General features: G+C 39.6%; 1 protein-coding gene across 2 annotated transcripts in view; it reads left to right on the plus strand.

Annotated features, from left to right (window-relative positions):
* CD5 (CD5 molecule) overlaps nucleotides 1-14,034 on the plus strand; it is a 32,007-nt gene extending 17,973 nt beyond the window's left edge. Inside the window, exons 2-9 of one of the 2 annotated variants that reach the window (XM_032224044.1) lie at nucleotides 1,111-1,149; nucleotides 2,080-2,379; nucleotides 4,648-4,749; nucleotides 5,166-5,459; nucleotides 6,724-6,849; nucleotides 8,507-8,560; nucleotides 10,584-10,691; nucleotides 13,187-14,034. In XM_032224044.1, the coding sequence (XP_032079935.1) occupies nucleotides 1,111-1,149; nucleotides 2,080-2,379; nucleotides 4,648-4,749; nucleotides 5,166-5,459; nucleotides 6,724-6,849; nucleotides 8,507-8,560; nucleotides 10,584-10,691; nucleotides 13,187-13,275 (1,112 nt within the window). In that variant the 3' untranslated portion in view covers nucleotides 13,276-14,034. The remainder of the gene's footprint in view (nucleotides 1-1,110; nucleotides 1,150-2,079; nucleotides 2,380-4,647; nucleotides 4,750-5,165; nucleotides 5,460-6,723; nucleotides 6,850-8,506; nucleotides 8,561-10,583; nucleotides 10,692-13,186) is intronic. The other variant, XM_032224054.1, reaches the window with a different exon arrangement.
* Nucleotides 14,035-19,238: the final 5,204 nt, after the last annotated feature.

Below are 19,238 nucleotides of genomic sequence, written 5' to 3' on the forward strand. Positions count from 1 at the left end.
AAAAGGGATAGGCAAATAACAAAGGGATCTGGATAACTTTCCTATGTTAGATTTGCAAAGAAGACTTGTTAAAGCTTTGAAGACCTTGAGTGAAAAGGGACAAAGAAAAAGTGAAAAGAAACCAAGTACTGTACTAGAAAATTATTTGAAGGGACTAAAGTTCAAAATTGTTATAAGTAAAGGGAAGGAATACAAAGTTGATGTATTTAACCAAGTTAAATTAGATAGTTTATTATCTGTTGCAATGCCTGATGTTTGCCGACATCAGGACTGAAATGATGAAGCTTTAAGGATTAGTTTATAGACAAGAGATGGGATATGAAAGAAGAAATCTTTTTTTGTATTTCAGAAAAGGTGACAAGGTACTAAAATTGTTTGTGCATTGTGATAAGGCTAATTCACTTCTCTGCATGTTTTTCTTTTTCTTTATAATAGCCTATTTTTCCTTCCTATTATTCTTTCTATTTTTCTCTTTTTCCTTTCTTTTCTCCACCTTTGATTTTTTTTCTTTTTAATCTTTTTTTCAGTTTGTACCTTGTTTCCCTGAAAATAAGCCCTCCCTGGATAATAAACCCTCCCCAAAAATATTGCAACACAGCAGCAGCCACGAGGTGACCACGCTTGCTGCCACCTGCACCTCAAAAATAATAACCTCCCTGAATATAAGGCCAAGTGCTTATTTTGGATGTCAAAAGAAAATAAGACCCTGTCTTATTTTCAAGGAAACAGGGTGGTTTTTTTTTGTTATTGCAATATTTAATAAAATTACTATTAAAAAAAGAACTTAGCCAGTGACATGACATAATTGGGAATTTCTTTTTTAATATTATTTTAGCAAGATGCTTATGACAAGATTAGAAATAAATTTGGAAGTAATAATAAACAGAAAAACCACTTTGCATGAATATTTATCATAATTTTAGAGGCAAAGTTTTCTTTTTGTATGTTTCTTTGTGGTGCTTTAGGATTGTAAAGTACTCTGAACTTATGAATGCAAATGCTTATATGCATACATGCCACCTTTAAACCAACATGCATACTGGTTAGTACACTCTTGCCTTCAGCCTATTTCAGTTTTATATTTTAAATGTTATATAATTTTTTTTTCAGTGTTTGCTTGTAACAGTGGACAAAGTAGAAGTCCTAAAGGTTAGTAATCTGCTTCATCACCGGGTTCAGTTTTAGACTCAGGACAGAGTCTGTTCCTCTAGCTCTTTCCTCTGAGCTAAAGGAAGCATATCATGTAGGCAGCAGAATGAGAGAAACTGTAGAGGGAAAGGCAAGATCCTGGGTGACAGATCTTTCATATTTCCATCAAGATCATCTGTCTTACTTCTCAGAAAAATAGTGGTGGCTGATTGAAAGTCTGTTAGCATCTTCCAGTATCTACTTCTCTAGAGGAAAATACCCTTTATGTCACAAGGCCTATCTTATGTCTTTTTCTTAAGCCCCTTAAGCGATTCACGCATAGAAATATAAAATTTACTAATTTCGTAGCATCTCTGTGTGGAATGAGGAAGGGGCACCATTTTATTTTTTTGCCTCAGGCACCAAAATGCCAAATCCTGATTAAGGAGCAAGTCTGAACCCAGTGGGAATTATATTATGTAAATATGCATAAGCTTCACTTGGATCTAATTGTCATGAAAGTATGGGAAATATGTTGATTGGTAAGCTTGTGACAAATCTTAGTTCAGATTTCAATTTGTCTGAAAGGGGTGGGGGAAGCAAGTAGATATGTCTTTTTCAAGACAAATAATATTTCCTTTTTGATTTTTACTTATGGTTGTGAAGCCCAGCTCCTCTTAAATACAGTACGTACCTTTTCTTTTCATCTTTTCATAATAAGGAGAGGCATGAGATGTACAATGTTAGGGACTCTGAAATCCCACTTACACTGCCTAGCCATGTTTAACCATGGTTTAATAAATAAACCTTAATTGGTCCACAAATCTCTTTGAACCTAAAGCAAACCAATCATTACATACACATGTGGTCCCAACAGCCCTGAGAGGAAGAGAGAAAACACTGCAATGTATCTGCCAGGGTCATCATAATTCCTCTTTTCTTCCTATCCAGAAATGGATTTGAGGCTTAATGGTGCAGGCTGCAGATGTTCTGGGTGGCTGGAGGTGCTTCATGCAGCCACATGGAAGAGGATTGACAGCAGAAATTTTACACAGCAGAATGCAGAACTTGCCTGTAGACAACTTGGTTGCCACTTACCCTTCGGGATCTTGCAACCATATGTTGAAGAGTTGGAGAAGCACGAGACTTGCTTGGTGACCTGTCAAGGGAATGAGACAGCTCTCAAGGACTGCATAGCCTGTGATTCCCATGATTTCTTCTCTCTGGGTGTGTTCCTAGTTTGCCAACAAGGTATGTGCAACCAACCCCCTTCCTATTTGCATGCTCTCTTTGAACAAAGTCTGGGTCACATGGGGGCAACCTCTGAGAAACTGATGTTGTGATTTAGTTGAATTGGAAACCAGTCACAGAGGACCGAATATGGATCTTGCCTCATGTCTTAGAAATTCAGTGCAAGAATCTAGAACAGTCACTCAGCTTCAGGAAGGTTACTGCATTTTGTGCCTTGGATCAGAGATTATGAGCACTTCAGTGGTGGGTTTCAATTTTTTTTAGAACCTCTTCTGTAGGTGTGGCCTGCTTTGTGGGAGTGGCTTGCTGGCCATGTGACTGGGTGGGCACGGCCAACTTGTAAAATGTGGTGAAACTCACTTAACAACGCTCTTGCTTAGCAACCAAAATGTTGGCTCAGAAACTCTGGCATTTGAAGCATGCAAGTCTTAAAGCTGTCAAGTTATAAGACCCTTGCACCCCTAGCCCTTTAGAAACCCACCCCCCAGGGTATTCAAACTTGACAGCTTTAAGACTTGTGGACTTCAATTCCCAGAATTCCTCCTTTCGCTCTTCATCTTGATGATGTGCGGACAGGCAGGGAGAGGGAGCTGGAACCAGTTCTAAATGGCGCTGTAGGCTTGTGGAACCTCTTCTATAGACGAGGTTAGAACTGGCAGGAATCCACCCCTGGAGCACTTCCACACTGGCACTGCTTCCCTTCCCCGATCCTTCAAAAACATTTGGAAGAGGATTTGAGATTTTTTTTTTGCAGCTTCCCAGCATGAGAGCACTGTGGGTAGGAAGTAAACAAATCACAACCTCATAATATGTTGCCTCTGGTCTTGCGGCCATAAAAATCCTCATGATTCCCCTCAACACAGAAGGGATAGAAAGAAAAGACATTAAGTATGAGTAATTTTCAGCACTATGCACCCAGCAGACTCCCTATACCCAGATCAGAGTAAGCACAGACAGCGCTCAGTTCAGTTAGCATGTAATATACTTTGACATTTATTTTTTTAAAATTCAGCATCCTTCAAAAACAGTTAACTGGCAATAAACAGCAAAAGGAAAAACAAAAACAGAGAGAATGAAATATGATCAAGGAATAAAAAGGCAAAGGACTTAATGTCAACAATCTACATTAACATGCATTTATATATCAAAAAGGCACAGAGCTTCCCAGAAGAATGGAAATGATACAGTGGGCAATTAGCATGGACTGTACGAAAAACAATATTTGGTGATGCTAAATGTCATCTTTCTTATATACACACACAGTGAAAGAATAGAGATGGCAAATACCACATCAGCTGATCCTTCTTCTATTTTGCACCATGAAAAAAAGACAGGGGTGGACAGGGGTAATGCATCAGTGGCGGGATTCAAAACTTTTTACTTCCAGTACTGTGGGCGTGACTTGGTGGGCATGGTTTGTGGGCATGGCAGGGGAAGGATACTGCAAAATCCCCATTCCCTCCCCACCCCAATAACCTGCTTTCCAGCTCCCTGCTTCGGTTCAGGCTGGGCAACAAAAGAAGATCGACTGGGAGGCTGTGAGGCAGCGGGGGCAGGGGCAGCCTATTTGCTGGTTCTCTGAACTACTCAAAATTTCTGCTACCAGTTTTCCAGAACCTGTCAGAACTGTAATGCAACCAATATTAGGGACCCAGACTGTCCCCTTGAAGGCTCTTCTTACTTGTATTCTTGCTTACTTGCCTAGACTATTGAAGGAGATGAACAAAACTGTCAATCTGGCTTTTCTCTGAGGTGTCTCCTGCCTCCTCAGTTGAGTCTGAAGCAAGTTGGCTCAGCTACCGAAAAGAGTAGAAAGCACAGGGTGGAGGACTACCGTAATTTAGATGTGGCATGAAAATCTTGTGCAGATGTATCTTATGTAGGGCATTTCCCATAGAAAGGCTGAATAAAACTATACAATAATCTTTTCATAAAAGAGAAAAATAAGAAGGGATATCAGTTAATAAATCTCAATATGTTTTGAAAAAGTTGAAGTCTAACTAAAGCATAATGAAAGGGACAGAATGAATAACTGAATTAATGTTCAACTTGCTAGCAAGCTGTGAAGTCAAGGTCATAGTTGAGTACTAAAGAACAAGTTGAGGTGTTACAGAAACTTTATCTCTTGTTTTATTAATCTAGGTGAAATGTTAATATAGACTGCTAGTCCATGTATATGCTATATGCTATACGCTAAATAAAATAAATGCATGTCTTGGATTGAAATCTTTCTTTCTAAAATACTTTGGATTATCTTTATCATTTCAGCTCCTGTGCAAACCACCATGGTACTCCAGCCTACAACAGCACCAGTGGTAACCTCCTCAAAACCCTTTGGTAGGAAAATCCAAACCTTTGCTGATGGTGACAGTAAGTTAAAATTGTATGCTACCTTCCAACAGCTTTGAGTAGTTATTTTTAGATCATTCACAAGAACATGAAGGCAGCAGAACTTTCCCAGTTGTTCCCACCCTAAAAACATTTCAGAATAAAAAAAAATATTCTTCAATTAAGATATCTTGATTTTGTCAAATTTTCTCAAGGCTATAAATCAAAACTGCCTTGTGACAACATTGGCTAATGCTGATAGAGTTAATATTCAAAACAGCTGGAGAATATTAGCTGTCTACACTTTATGTATCATATCTAAAGTATTCATAAGGAAGTATTTATGATTTCCATTGGAAAAGTTAAAATACGAACACAAAACCTTGAGTTTGACACTTGTACTGTTAAACATACTACTGCTCCATTAATTGATCAGTGCCTTACGTTACCTTTCACAGATCACCCAAGGACAAACATTGAAGAAGGAACCTCCTTGTGTTCAGGGATTTGGGAGCCAGATGTTAAAGGCTACGAGAAAATGCTTTGCCTGAGTTTACTAAGATGGTGGGATAAACTGGTACCCAGGACCTGCCAGGGAGTAAACTGTGAAAAACCAGGACACAAGGATAAGAACAGGGAAAAGTCACTGCACCACTGGGAGAAGCTGCAGTGTGAGAAAAGAAATCTTAGCATTGGTAACTGCTCAGCAAGCACACAAGAGTGCTTACATCTAACCCTGGTTAGATGCTCAGGTGAGCAAACCTTACTAGGAGAGCACCGTCAATCCCTGTGCTGCTTTTCACTTGTGCTCATCATTTAAATTATACAAAATTGGTCTTTCAGTGCAATTATGGGAGAGCAATTTTGTTCAAAGTGGTTGAGTAATGCACTACAATTCTGGAACTGTACCAGCTTATGAAGGAATGGTTATATTTTCTAGTTTCCATCCCCATTTTTCAAAAAAGAACTTCCCTGTACTATGGGAAGAGGAATTTTGTTCCTAAAATGCTGGATCTACTACATTCTAAAAATATGGGTCTATCTCTTCCCATAGTTATCACAAACAGTAACATCCAGAATTCTACAAGCTCACGATGTCCCCCAATACTATGAAAGTTAGCTCTTTGTTTCTTGAATAATCTGAAAGGGAGGTTTGAATTATACTGATAAGAAAACTGTCAACCTAGTATTCTGAACCTGGATGTTCAGAGGTAACCTAATGGGTGATAGATGGTATCTGGTAGCTAGTATCTAAATGATATTTATAGTGGAATCATTCCAGTACATGAATTATTTCTGTACAGTCAGGCTAAATGCTGGAAGGAGGGGAGGAATGAAGATATGCAAAAAGGAGGAGGGGGGATGGGAATCATTCTGGTGCTGAAATATTGAATGAGAAGGGCCTAAAAGCAATAGTATTTCTCTGAAAATGAGCTTGTTGCTATTGAAGATATAGAGCTCTTTCAGATCTAGCTACAGTCCCAGTATCTATGTGAAATGAGTTATCATCTGCATCTTAACAGGGGCTTGCAATTATAAGTAATTTCAGTATTTCTGTGTCACATCGTATTTGAAGGCAAGGAAATGTTTCATGGCAGGAAATGTAACTTCTGCAGGGGCAATGTATTGTACTCTGTGCTTAAATCCTATAATCCTTTTGAAAGGAGACTTGATCCATGCTGGCTCACCCTATGTAATCCTTTTGGGAATCCTGTCGCAACAGAACTGCCAGTATGCCAGCATTGGGAACTTAAAGGACAGTGGAAGGCTTCTAAATCAGTTCTTGGCCATCCTGAAAAGACTGCAAAAATCAGTGATTGGTAGATGATTCTTTCCAAATTTTAGACTCACAAACCTATAGATATGATTGTTTTCATAGCATCTTGATAACCAAATAGAACTGCAAATAATCCAGAGAACCTCATCAAGTCTTCAGCACATTTTCAACAAGTTGGGAAGTAGAAAGCCTAGCTGACATGAAAAGTCCATAATCTATAGGATTTTCTGTTTCTCCAGATCAAGATTTGAAGTCCCAGAAATCCAGTTCAGAGACTGTCTTAGGAATCCTGCTTGGTCTTGTTCTTATTGCCGGTCTTCTGAGTATCTGCGCTCTTCCTACCTACAAAAAAGTTATGAAAAAATGTAAGTAAGAATGTATCGTTTATATAAAGAGATTTTCAGAGTCTGTTTTGGGCTTCAGTTTTGTGTGTTTGTGTGTGCTCTTACAACCACGTGAAAAAAATGTGTGGAACTCCAGAAAAAAAGCATGATAACATGCTATTTCCCAGAGACTGGTAGGTCAGGCTGAAGAAACTGGCTTAGAAGCTCCATTGATTGCACCAGTAATTTTCTGGTTTCATTCTAGGGCCACTGTATGCTATATTGCACTCTCTACTCAACTCTATGCACGTGTACCCCTTTCTTTTTTAGGTATCCTTATGGCACCAGTTTGCATGGTGTATTTTTGTCCATACGCCTTCATTTAAATTTTACCTTCTGCCATCTAGAAATGTCTTGAAAATAAACCCCATTAATATCAAAGATGTTAATCCCTGCATCAGATTCCCTCTAGGTTTAGATGTTCTCTCAATAAAATAAAATATATGTAGCTCAGGACTGAACTGTGAACTCTCTGAGCTTGGTAGTTTGCTTGCAGACATTTCATTACCCCCACTGGATGACATAACTAATTCTTTTTTGGGGGGAGGGGGAATGATGTTACCTAGGTGGTTAAGCAAATAATGAAGCTTGGAGAGCAAAAAAGAACTCCATAGATGGATACTGCTGGGCCCATTTTGTCTCTGCTTATTGTTTCTATCTCACCTGTTTCTCAGCAAGTCAAAAAAAATATGATGACTATACAGATGTTTCCTAGCAGTACCTGGCATTAATTAATAGTTCTTCTATTATGGAATTATAGCTTTTTTCAACACTGCTGGAAGGATACTATGCATGTTCAAAACCTTCTGGGAACATTGACAGCCTGAGTATACTACCTGAGTATACTACCTGAGTATACTACCTACCTGATTTTATAAAATCCTTTCTATTCATCACAATTTTTGGAATGTAGTTAATAACAATGAATGGGAACGTTCTTCATGCTTTTTATTAGCATGCAAGCATACAGCTCTACCAAAAAAAATAAACAGGATCTTTCTGATTACAGCCATTAATCACTTCAAAATATCAGTGACTCCTTAATATTACATTTCACGTCAGAGTATTTTACTATTAATTATGTCTGGGTTGGAAGTGATTACTGCTGTTTAAAAGATAAATTTAAAGGCCATCCAGAGGAGGTTTAAAAGGTTCCTGCAGCAAAGAGTAGAGTGAATTTATTCTGAGCAGTGATAGTCAGCTGCTTCATAAGTCATTACTGAGGTCAAAAGCAAATCTATCTAAAAAGATATAAAAAGCTAGATTGTGATAACTGTACTGGCAATGAGTCTATTACTTTACTGTCTTCTTTTAAAAAAAACAGACTTCCTGCATACCCAGGAATGGAAAGCATGTAGTTTGATTCTGCTATGTAACCATTTTCCATCCTCCTCAACTTGAGTGATCAAGTCATGCAAACTCATCCATAAATTCCTTGTCCACAATTGCCTTCCACTCAGTCAAAGGTGCTCCTATGAACCTGTAGGTATCCAATGCTACTTAATGCACATTGCCTGCTTCACACATTAAAAGCTTGTGGTTATTAAGTAATAAGGATTATATTCCTGGAACTGGGAGGAAGAATATTTATGCCCTACCTGGTTATAACATCAATCCCATGTCCCTTCTTTCTCTGCAGATTCCAAGAAGAGACAGCAACAATGGATTGGCCCAAGTGGGGTGAACCAAAATGGTAAGAAATCACCTGCAAAGCAGGGAACAAGAATCCACAGTCTAATTTCTCCTGCAAGTCAAAGGAAGTAGGCATTTGCATGTCTCATAACGTATACAGGGACACTGAATATGCGCTTTTACTGATGCAGGTTTTATGTTCTCATTATAAATGGATGTAAGTGCCCAGCTTGGTGATCCTAGCAGGATTTGATATCAGAAAAGTAGGGGCCATACTTATCTTTCGATCAATACACTTTGGAGGGGGGTTATAAGAATAACCACTGTTTACTTTGGGATAGTGGGACTTTTAATCTACCTGGCAAGCAGAATTAAGAGCGAAATAGTTGCCCTCCATCCCAAAGCGAGTCTCTCTTCTGGGAAAGTAGATGGGCAACCTTACGGTATCTACATCTACATCATTAAATGTAAAGCACAATCCTGTTGGATGATGGGCAAACTCATGCCACCCCAATCATACAGTCTTTATGGGCATAACTTTATCTTCCATCTACCTGAATAAATCAAGATGGAAGAGATCAGATCTTCACATTTGTCAGACTCATAAGACATTGACTGATATCTGTGAGTTACAGGCTGCTTAAAGAGTCTGTCATCCTGTAATTCTAGCCTCTAAGGGAAGAGTGATAATTCTCTTCTAAATGTACTCTTAAATAGCACCCCGTTATTTATGATTGGGCCATATATTTTACAACTAAAGTTGACATTCGAAGACAGATCTGCTGGGTCCTGGTCAATATTCTGCTCCCAAAGGACTCAGTTTCAAATTCCTCACAAGAGAAAGAAAAGCAGCCGCTCCTTTTAAAGTCTCACTGTCTTTGCAGTGGATGCAACATTATTGAACTCGAAACATATGGCAGAGAGAAACTGCAAAAGAATTCCAGGCAAGACTAATGTCATTTGTTTCCTAGAAAACACGAGGATTCTAATGTAAATGCCACAAATGCCTCTTCTGATTATGAACAGAGATCTAGTGTCATAATCACAATTTCATTGAAACACGTGGGTGGAATAATAAATGTGTACTGTTCAGTTATTGTCCAGACCCTGTCCCAAATAAATGGTTTGGCTCCCTCTAGAGGCGGGAAGTAGCTTGGCAGCCCAATGAAGACTGCAGTGCAGACCTTCTGCTTTTGCTGATATCCAGCCAAGAAACCCTTTGAAGAACCAGACTGGACATAATGTTAACTATGTGACTGTAATCCTAATCTTTAATTTTAGAATACTGAGTAGCAACAATGAAAGGCCTTAATCAGGATGTGTGAGCACTTATTTGAAACCACTCTCTTCTTCCACACCACTGAGGGTGCTTTTGATCCTGGGTTGGAAGTGCAAGTGACTTCCATTTTAAAAGGAAGAGGGGTGTGTGCACATTTTTGCACTGAAAGATGTGTGCACAGAATTGGGGGTGCTGTTGAACGTGATTTCAAAGGCTGAGCCACAAAAGCATCTATTTTGTTGAATTAGAACTGTTTAAGAATATGTGGTTGGTATTAGCATGTAGCAATAGCAGTAGCACTTAGACTTATATACTGCTTCACAGTGCTTTGCAGCCCTCTCTAAGCAGTTTACAGAGTCAGCATATTGCCCTCAACAATCTGGGCTCTCATTTTGCCAGCCTCGGAAAGATGGAAGGCTGAGTCAACCTTGAGCCAGTGAGACTCAAACTGCTGAACTACTGGCAGCTGGCATTCAGCAGAAGTAGCCTGCAGTACTGCATTCTAACCACTGGGGCACCACAGTTCTTAATAACATTGGATGTACAAGAGCATGGACATTATTTCTTTCAATAAACTCTTTTGAATGTGGCAGCTCCCGGATAATACTCTGTTTTTAAAAGGTGTCATAAAGAGCACTGCTCTATCAGGGTTTTTCCCTACAAGCTATAATTTTAATTTCAACTGGTCAAAAAGTCAGGAAACGTGTTTCCTCAAGTGAATGAAGAATTGGAGCTAATAAACAAAATGGTAACATAAGCGGGATTCAATATATAGAAAGTAAGGCCACATTATGTTTTCCTTTAGTTTCATTCCATCGCAAGAGCTCCACTGCCTTCCAGTCACATATTGAAAACCCAGTTGTTCAGGAAGAGCGGAACAAAGCCTCCAAGACTTATCTCTCACCCTATGCAGGTAACATTTTCTTGCTTAAACTAAAAGTGTGTGTCAATTCTTAAAAAATATGTATCATTGGTCCAAAGATGTTGAGCCAAGGCATCCTAGTCTCACAACAGATCAGATGGACAGATCTGATAGTAAATCTAATAAATATGATGATGACTTCATCCCAGTTTGATTCCTTTCTTTCCCCATATATTGGAGTCCAATTATATGTAGCTGTGCCAGCCAAATCATTGATCTAAACAGGCAGAGCATCTTGACCCATGATAATGTCCAGTTTTATACCAGACTATGAGTATGTATTATTTTAACCCCACTGTGGGCAATTGATTCATAAGTTATATTCAGGTACCTCATATCAAATCAGGACACTACAACACGTACACTTTGCTCTGTTGTCAGTGTAATTTTTTCTGTGTTTTCAGCAATATCCTAATGGAGGGCCAGTTTCTCAATAATCTATATTTTATGATGAATCCAGATCAGGCGTGGTTTCTGGCAGCTGCTACTGATGGTTTGCTCATGGGTGTGCTGTAACGTACATGTGCTTGATGTGCACTGCACACACATGCATAATACAATAAAAATTGTTCTGCACATGCGTAGAACAAAAAACAAGATGGCATTGCCTACTGCACCACCCGGAGAACCAGTTCCGGGGGCCTGCCAAGCCTGGGTCGCTGCCAGTTCCAGCGACTCAGGCCGCCAAAGCACTATTGGTTCTGCCAAACCGGTAAAAAACGGTAGGAATCCACCACTGATCCAGATGAAGTAAACTAATCAACTCTCTTTATGCCAGTAGAAATCTTCTGTTTGTTATTATTCTTTGTGAACAAATTATGAATGGGTAGTTTTCCATTTTTGCACAAAATCAAAAACTGTACTGATGTTAATATTGGTCCGTGCCATATTTAAAAACTTGTTCTGATTCTTGCAAGTAATCACAGTGACAGACATAAGAGAAGGCAAATGTTTTTTGTAACCTATAAGGCTATTAGAATTGTAATTTTGGTTATTATTTGTGATCCTATGAAAGAACAGATTAGATAGGAGAGAGAGAGAGAGAGGGAGAGGGAGGAGAGAGAGAGAAGAAGAAGAAGAAGAAGAAGAAGAAGACAATGACAAGGAATGTAGATAGATAGATAGATAGATAGATAGATAGATAGATAGATAGATAGATAGATAGATAGATGAGAGAAAGAGAGAGATATCTAATTAGTGCCTGGCTGCAAAGGGGGTTTCTTGGGTGGCTGCTTGTGAATGTGGTTGCTTCATGGCTGTTGTGTTGCGCTGCTGTGACAGCGCAACACAGCCATTTGCCCATGAGGTTGTGCCCGGCTCTTTGGAAGCCCGCTCGCAAGACAGCAGCCGTCCGGCAATCCCCCTCTTCAGCTGGGCACAGCGCTGCTCACCTAGCAGTATCCCGAAGGTGCCAAGCAATGCGGTCACCTTTGCCTCCCCCCAGGTTCCCACAGCTTGGCACCTTCGGGATACTGCTAGGTTGGTGAGCGGCGCTCTGCCTGGCCGGAGGTGGGTGGTTGTCCAGGGGGCTTATATGCAGGAGGGGGGCTTATATTTTTGCCCACCAGAAAAATGTGGCATGGCTGTATTATGAGGACATGTCGTATTTTCGGGGAAACACAGTACCAGTTCGGCTGAACCAGGAGCAACCCACCTGTGCTTTATAGACCAGCAAAGATCATAAATGTCAGGACTGGTTACAAACTCACTTTTTCATCATGACTGCAAGTCACAGTACAAGGTAGTCACTAAACAAAGACTACCTGTGCATAGTGTATAGTTAAACCTATGGGATAATATTAATAAGCCAGTACCTGGCCAATATTTGGATTGATTGCCCCTTGGAAAATCCAGGGCTCTAAGTCAGATTGGGAAAAGCATTCTGAAAAAAGGCAATGACAATCCTCTTTTTTACCATTCTAAGAAAATGACAAAGATTCGAGTCACCAGGCATCAGATTGGACTTGGAGACATCCTTACATGGCAAAGATAAACCAATGGTTTGTGTTAAAAGCAAAATCCTCCGAGTTCATCTTTCTATAACTTGCCACGTGCTCCACCTAGTGTCCATAAATAATATCTTTCTTCATAGTTTACTTTTTGCTATATTTTGCACAGCTACCCTTCTTGATTAGTTTCCATCCATTTTTCTTGTCTTTCCTTTGATGCTCTGAAAACAGGTTGATACCTTCTTCTTTGTGGTAGCCCCTCAAATATTGGAACATTGGAACACCACGTCACCCCAGTCCTTCTTTTCATTAGACTAGACATACCCAATTCCTGCAACCATTCTTCATATGTTTTAGTTTCCAGCCCTCTAATCATCTTTGTTGCTTTAAGCATTTTTGTAGCTCTAAGGGAAATCATTTTGATGCAAATATTTCAGTCATATAGGAAGGGTAACCTATTGGCACCAATTGGTGTTTCATATGTGATTCCATACTGAGGATTGTTGGTTTGTTTATTTTTTCTCCTGCATGTTCCAGCTATGGAAAGGGCAACCAACAGATCTTCCAGCCCTTTGGATAATTCATCTGACAGTGATTATGACTTATGTTCCGCGCAGAAGCTGTAAACTCTGCGAAGTATGGATGACATTCCTTCCTTCACCTGAAGTATGGTGCTTAAGGTGGCATTGAAGTGATCCTTACTCCATCCTCAGCTCACTGGATGACTTCAGGCCCGTCACTCCCTCTCAGGCTTAAACAGCCTCATAGGGTGGTTGTGGGGGGAAATTGAAGGGGAATCCAATATATATGGTTTAAGCTTCTGAGCCAAAGAATCAATACAAATCTAACAATGGAATATTCTTTGAATGAATAGTAAATTCCAGGGACTTGTAATATTTGTAATATAGATCTTGGATAGATGAGTTTTTCTCTTAGCTTATGAGTTGATTCTTTATCAACAAAATGAAAAGATGGATTAATCGTTTTCCCTAGGGTCAAAGTTTAATACTTTGCTTAAAAAATGAGTTGACTTCTTCTCTTTTTCCTTCCCTTTCCTTATTTTTTGTACTAAAATTCTAAAAAAATATTTGTTAGACATATGTGGAAGACAAAACTTACCATCTGAAAACAAAACATTTCTTTAATTATATTAATTATAGTACACTTTGAAATAATTCATGGAGTTCATATTCTCCTTTGCAGATACAGAAAGTTCAGTAAAAATAAAAACAGTTTATGGGAGGAAGAATTTTATTGTCCAACACAAAATCCACTTGTTCTGGAACATGTACATTTTCTCTACCTCCACAGTGATAGCAAAACCAGTCCACCAACTTACCCATACACTGAGCATTAGCGTGTTTTTCCCAGCCAGTTATATTAAATTTCAATTCCTATAAATAGAAATCTCCCAATTTCAGTCACTGAAAACCAATTTGGATTATAGACCACTTGTAGGAATAACATCCTCCTACCTGACCATCCAAAATAAGGCTAGGCGATCACTGGCAAGTCAAATAACAAAGATGTATGCATCAATTAAAATTTCAAGAAGATACAGTATATATGAAGAAGCCATATGTACAGAAATGTGGATACACGGTTTATCACCTTACTGAGGTACTGAATTAGAGTAAGTCAGAAGAGTTAATAATTATTAGCTGGAAAGTTCAAATAACATATGTCTCTTGGCCAGAGCATTTAAATCAATGTTCCTCTTTTTAGGGTGTACAGAATCTACATATACATGTAAAGAGATTGCAAGTCTTTGTGTTATAAATATGTTGCAATTAAATAAATATTGAAACTAATTAGTGAAAGCTTTAATAATTGTTAGATCTATTGAACTGTCTTCAAGTAACACCAGTTTAATTTGAATGGTGGGGGGACGGGGGGAACTATTGCAATCAACTGTCAACTCGCAAAGCTCATTAATTAGGGAATCTGTCAAGACTTTGACAGCAACATTTATGTAGCATAGATGACATCCATTCTTTATTTGGTTATTGACATTAGTGACTGCAAAAAGTTGCTCCATAGTTCCAATTTTCACATCTGGTTCACAACTTATTTCTAATATTAATTAATGGTGTGTTATTCATATATTTAAATTGCTGTACATTTCAGAGGTATGATGTTAAGAAAGGGAGAAAGGGAGGTAGCCTCTCCAACCATTTAATATATTTTTGGTGGGTCAAATGATTGTATCAAACATTTTCAATCAGCTCTATCGTTAGTTCTACATTTGGAAGGGAAAGGTTTTTTAATGATACAGAAGCTCATTCTTTGTGCAGTAGTTAATACATGGCCTCCATGTTTTTGCTTTCTTGAGCTGCGGTTCACTATCATCTGAAATAACCATATGCACAGATACAGCTATGTACTTTTTCTTCTGATGGTTTGCAGCTTACAAAAGCGTATATCTTTTAATAAAATGTGTTACCGATAGAAGATAATCTTTTTGGTGCATGGGGTCGAATTGTGGGGTTCTTTGTGCTCTCTGAGCTTTGTGGTTGACTTATAGATGTTTTATCACCAAACTAGGTCACATTATCAGCAAAGATGTAAAAGAAAAAGAACTAAAACACATCAAGGAAGCCCTCAAAACATATAGTTATCCCAAGTGGGCCTTCATCAAATCTCAAAAAAGACCCTACAGGAGCTCCTCCATAACAGACAACAAAGAGAAAAATAAATAAAGCAATGTTGCCATTCCATACATTGCAGAAATATGGGAAAAGCTCAGGAGGCTCTTCAGCTAACACAACTTACATGCAGAAGTTTGTCCATCCCAAGGATAAAATACCCAGACACAAACTGAGCAACATAGTATATGCAGTACAATGCAGTGAGTCATATGCAGATCTATACAATGGGGAAATAAAACAACCAGTTCATAAACGTATGGCACAACATAGAAGAACAAACCCATCAGGACAAGAGTCAACAGTCCATCTGTATTTAAAAGACAAAGGCCACTTTTTTGAAGACAGCGAACTCCACATTTTGGACAGGGAGGACTGCTGGTTTGAAAGAGGGGTCAAAGCAGTGACATGCAGTCAGGGGAGGCAGGGGAGGCAGGGCCTCACCACTGTCATCATGAAAAGAAAAAAAATGTAAAAGGAAAAAGGCTGAGCTAGTTGCGACCAGAATCACCATGGATGACTCTGCTTAGTGCTTAACTGTTTAAAAAAGCCTCTAAAAAATGCCCTCTACAGGAGGCAGCAGGATAACGAGGTGCCTCACCTAGTCTGACTTTATTATCATTCGAGCAGAGTTAAGCAAGGGTTAAAAGCCGAAAAATTCCTGACGTAGATGAGGCACGTCGTTCTCCTGCCTCCTGTAAAGGGCGTTTTTTTAGAGGCTTTTTAGAAGCTCTGGGAGCAACTAGCTCAGCCTGGCCTCAGCTCTTGGCTTTTTCCTTTTATATTTTTTTTCTTTTCATGATGGCAGGCAAGAACAGAGTTGAAATCCTCTCTGAAACAGCTGGAAAAGGTACATGTGTGGGGAGGGGGAGGAATTCAAAAAGTTTGATTGCACGGATCGGAAGGCAGCAGGGGAATTGGGGGGTATGGCAGAGGAGCTGCTTTCAAGCCATTGGAAAATATATCCAATCCAACTTCTGTGTTTGTGTTTGTTTGAGATTGAGTGAGTGAGAGTGGGATCCAATTTCTCTGTGTGCGTGTGTCTGTTTGAGAGAGGGGGAGGGAGGAAGGAGGGGGAGGGAGAAGAAAAAGAATGAAGGAAATTTTATTTTGCAAAGGAGAAAAACAAATGCTGTGGCTTTAAATCGGAACTGAGAATGCCTGGTTGTGGAATTCTGGGAGTTGAAGTCTACAAGTCTAAAACAAATTTGAAACCCCTGTGCCAGTGCCTCACCAGCCATAAACTTCACCACACGTCACTGGGTCAAAAAGACCATCTATGTGAAAATTGAACAGCCCTCTCTCAACAGAAGGGAAGAGATACAACATCTATTTTGAATCCACAACACAGTCCTTTCAACAGTTCCAAGAAGGCTTCACAGCCAAGTGCACTATTCAGGTGATCCTGAAACACAGATAAAACTCCAGGTGGCCTCAACAACTCTGTAAAAGAATGCAAATGACCAGGAATATAAATCTTTCCATCCAGTCAGAGCTGAATAAGCTTCTTGGATGAGAAGCGAAACATTTTCAAAGAAAAACCAGAAACTCCAGTTGCCTCTTGAAAAAGCACCTTTGGGACAACCATGACCTGGATGACTGAGAATCTCCATAGACAGTTGAATGGGTTAGCACTTGCCTATTAAAGAGTGGCACCTTCTCTGTCACAGTGCCTGATATCAGTGAGGTTCTACTCCATTAGCAATAGCAATAGCAATAGCAGGTAGACTTATATACCGCTTCATAGGGCTTTCAGCCCTCTCTAAGCAGTTTACAGAGTCAGCATATCGCCCCCACAGTCTGGGTCCTCATTTCATCTACCTCAGAAGGATGGAAGGCTGAGTCAACCTTGAGCCGGTGAGATTAGAACCGCTGAACTGCAGATAACAGTCAGCTGAAGTGGCCTGCAGTACTGCACCCTAACCACTGCGCCACCTTGGCAGTCTAGAAAGCTTTTAAGACCTGTGTCAGACCTGCCTCAGTTTGAACCTCTAAATAAGAACGATCCTTAATCCTCCCCATTTATTGAGAAAGGTATAGTTCCAGGGTGGCGAACCTATGGCATGCGTGCCACAGGTGGCACACGGAGCCATTTGTCAGGGAACGCAAGGTGTTGCCCTATCAGCTGAGTCCAGCCTTTTATAAAGCCATTTTTCGCCCTCCCCAGGCTCCAGAGGCTTTATAGAAGCCTGGGGAGGTCGAAAGCAGCCTCCCCCTCCCCTCCCAGAGCCTCTCTAGAGGCTTCAGGAGCTTCCCTGAAGCCTCCAGAGGGAGGGCAAAAAAAATGGCCCTAGGGGCAAACCGGAAGTTCGGGAACAGATTTCCGGTTTGCTTGTAGGGTCATTTTTTGCCCTCCGGGGCCTTCAGGGAAGCCTCCTGAAGGTCCCTAAAGCCTCCAGATGGCCTCCGGGGGGCGGGGGAGGCCTCTGGAGCTTGGGGAGGGTGAAAAAAGCATGCAAAAAATGGGGGGGGAGCGCCTGTCATGCACGCATGCACACTGGGGAGGTGTCATGCATCGCATTATGGGTGCGGCATGCCTGCGCACGACCCTCCCTAAGGCCTAAGCTCCCCCAACTTATGGCATGTGAGCCAAAAAAGGTTCACCATCACTGGTATAGTTTATTAGAAGTCAAATGAATTGCAGCAATGCATAGCCAGAACTGAAAATCATGCACCAAAATCCCCAAGTCCTTAGATTTTATTGTTTTTTTACAATAAATTTCTAGAGGAGCTAGGATCGCAGAAATCATTTCATTACACTTTCAGAAAAGGCCATTATATTTCCATTACTTTGAGGAAAGTACCATTTCACAGTTATATGATGGTTTAGATTATTATAATAGATTTTATATTTACAAAATGCTTTGTTCGGGACTTTTGGACTTCACTGTATTTCTCCCACTCCTACAAAAAGAAGAAAAAATATACAAACATATATAAAGTAAGTGACAAATTGATATATTTATGATGCATTCCATAAAGAACCCAAAGGTTCGGTATATCATAATAATTAAAAATGCCTTCATAGATGATGTAGGACTCACATATTTTATGTTTATTGTAGATTTACGAGGGTATAAATTCTAGCCCATAAATAACTAAATGATAAGATATACTACTCCCAGACTTTTAGACTTTGATATTGCAAAATCTTCTGATGGTTTGATCAACCAATTAGTTAAGAGCGTACATTTTTTTACTAGGGAACAAAGCATTAGACTTGGAATTACACCAATTAAGTTGACACGAGTTGAAATTATACCATAGAATCTTCTTGTATTACCAGTATTGCTTAATATGATTGCTTAATATTTATAGACATTTATGGAATGTTTGTGGTGACCTTAATAGGTGAATTAGTTGGGAGTAAGGGGAGGGGGGTGTTTGGCATGTCATCCATGTTATTTGTTGACTAAACACCTGAATGATCTGCGGTCAACGTTTGTTAAATTATAAGACGCCACAAGGTCTTGGTTCTGAAAAGTAATGTACAAAAGATTAAGATGTTTGTCTTTGACAGGGAAAATGGCATGGATGACTGCCAGATATATACACTGTAAATGGAGAAAAACTAGAGCAAGCAAATCAATTTGTGTACTTTGGTGAAATGCTTACTACATATAGGGAAATAGAAAATTTTTAGGATAAATGCTGGCAGAAATAGTGTCTCCCCCCCCCCCCCCCCAAAAGTTCTGGTATGAGATTGTTATGTATAAAAATGTGCTTCTGCCCAATTTGTTATAGAGGTGAGAGGTGGATGTTAGGAGAAACATAAGAACTTGGTTGCAGCTAGAATGGGATACAGTACTTAAGTATATGCAGCAAAGGAAAATATTGTCAATATTGAGGGTTGTTGAGTGCATTTGGATTGAATGCAAAAGTGAAATGGTTTGGTTATTTGTGTAATGTCGTTATTTATGGAGAATGAGAATCAAATATCAAAT

The sequence above is a fragment of the Thamnophis elegans genome, chromosome 1 (assembly GCF_009769535.1).
Source record: "Thamnophis elegans isolate rThaEle1 chromosome 1, rThaEle1.pri, whole genome shotgun sequence".
In the NCBI taxonomy this organism is placed as follows: Eukaryota; Metazoa; Chordata; class Lepidosauria; order Squamata; family Colubridae; genus Thamnophis; species Thamnophis elegans.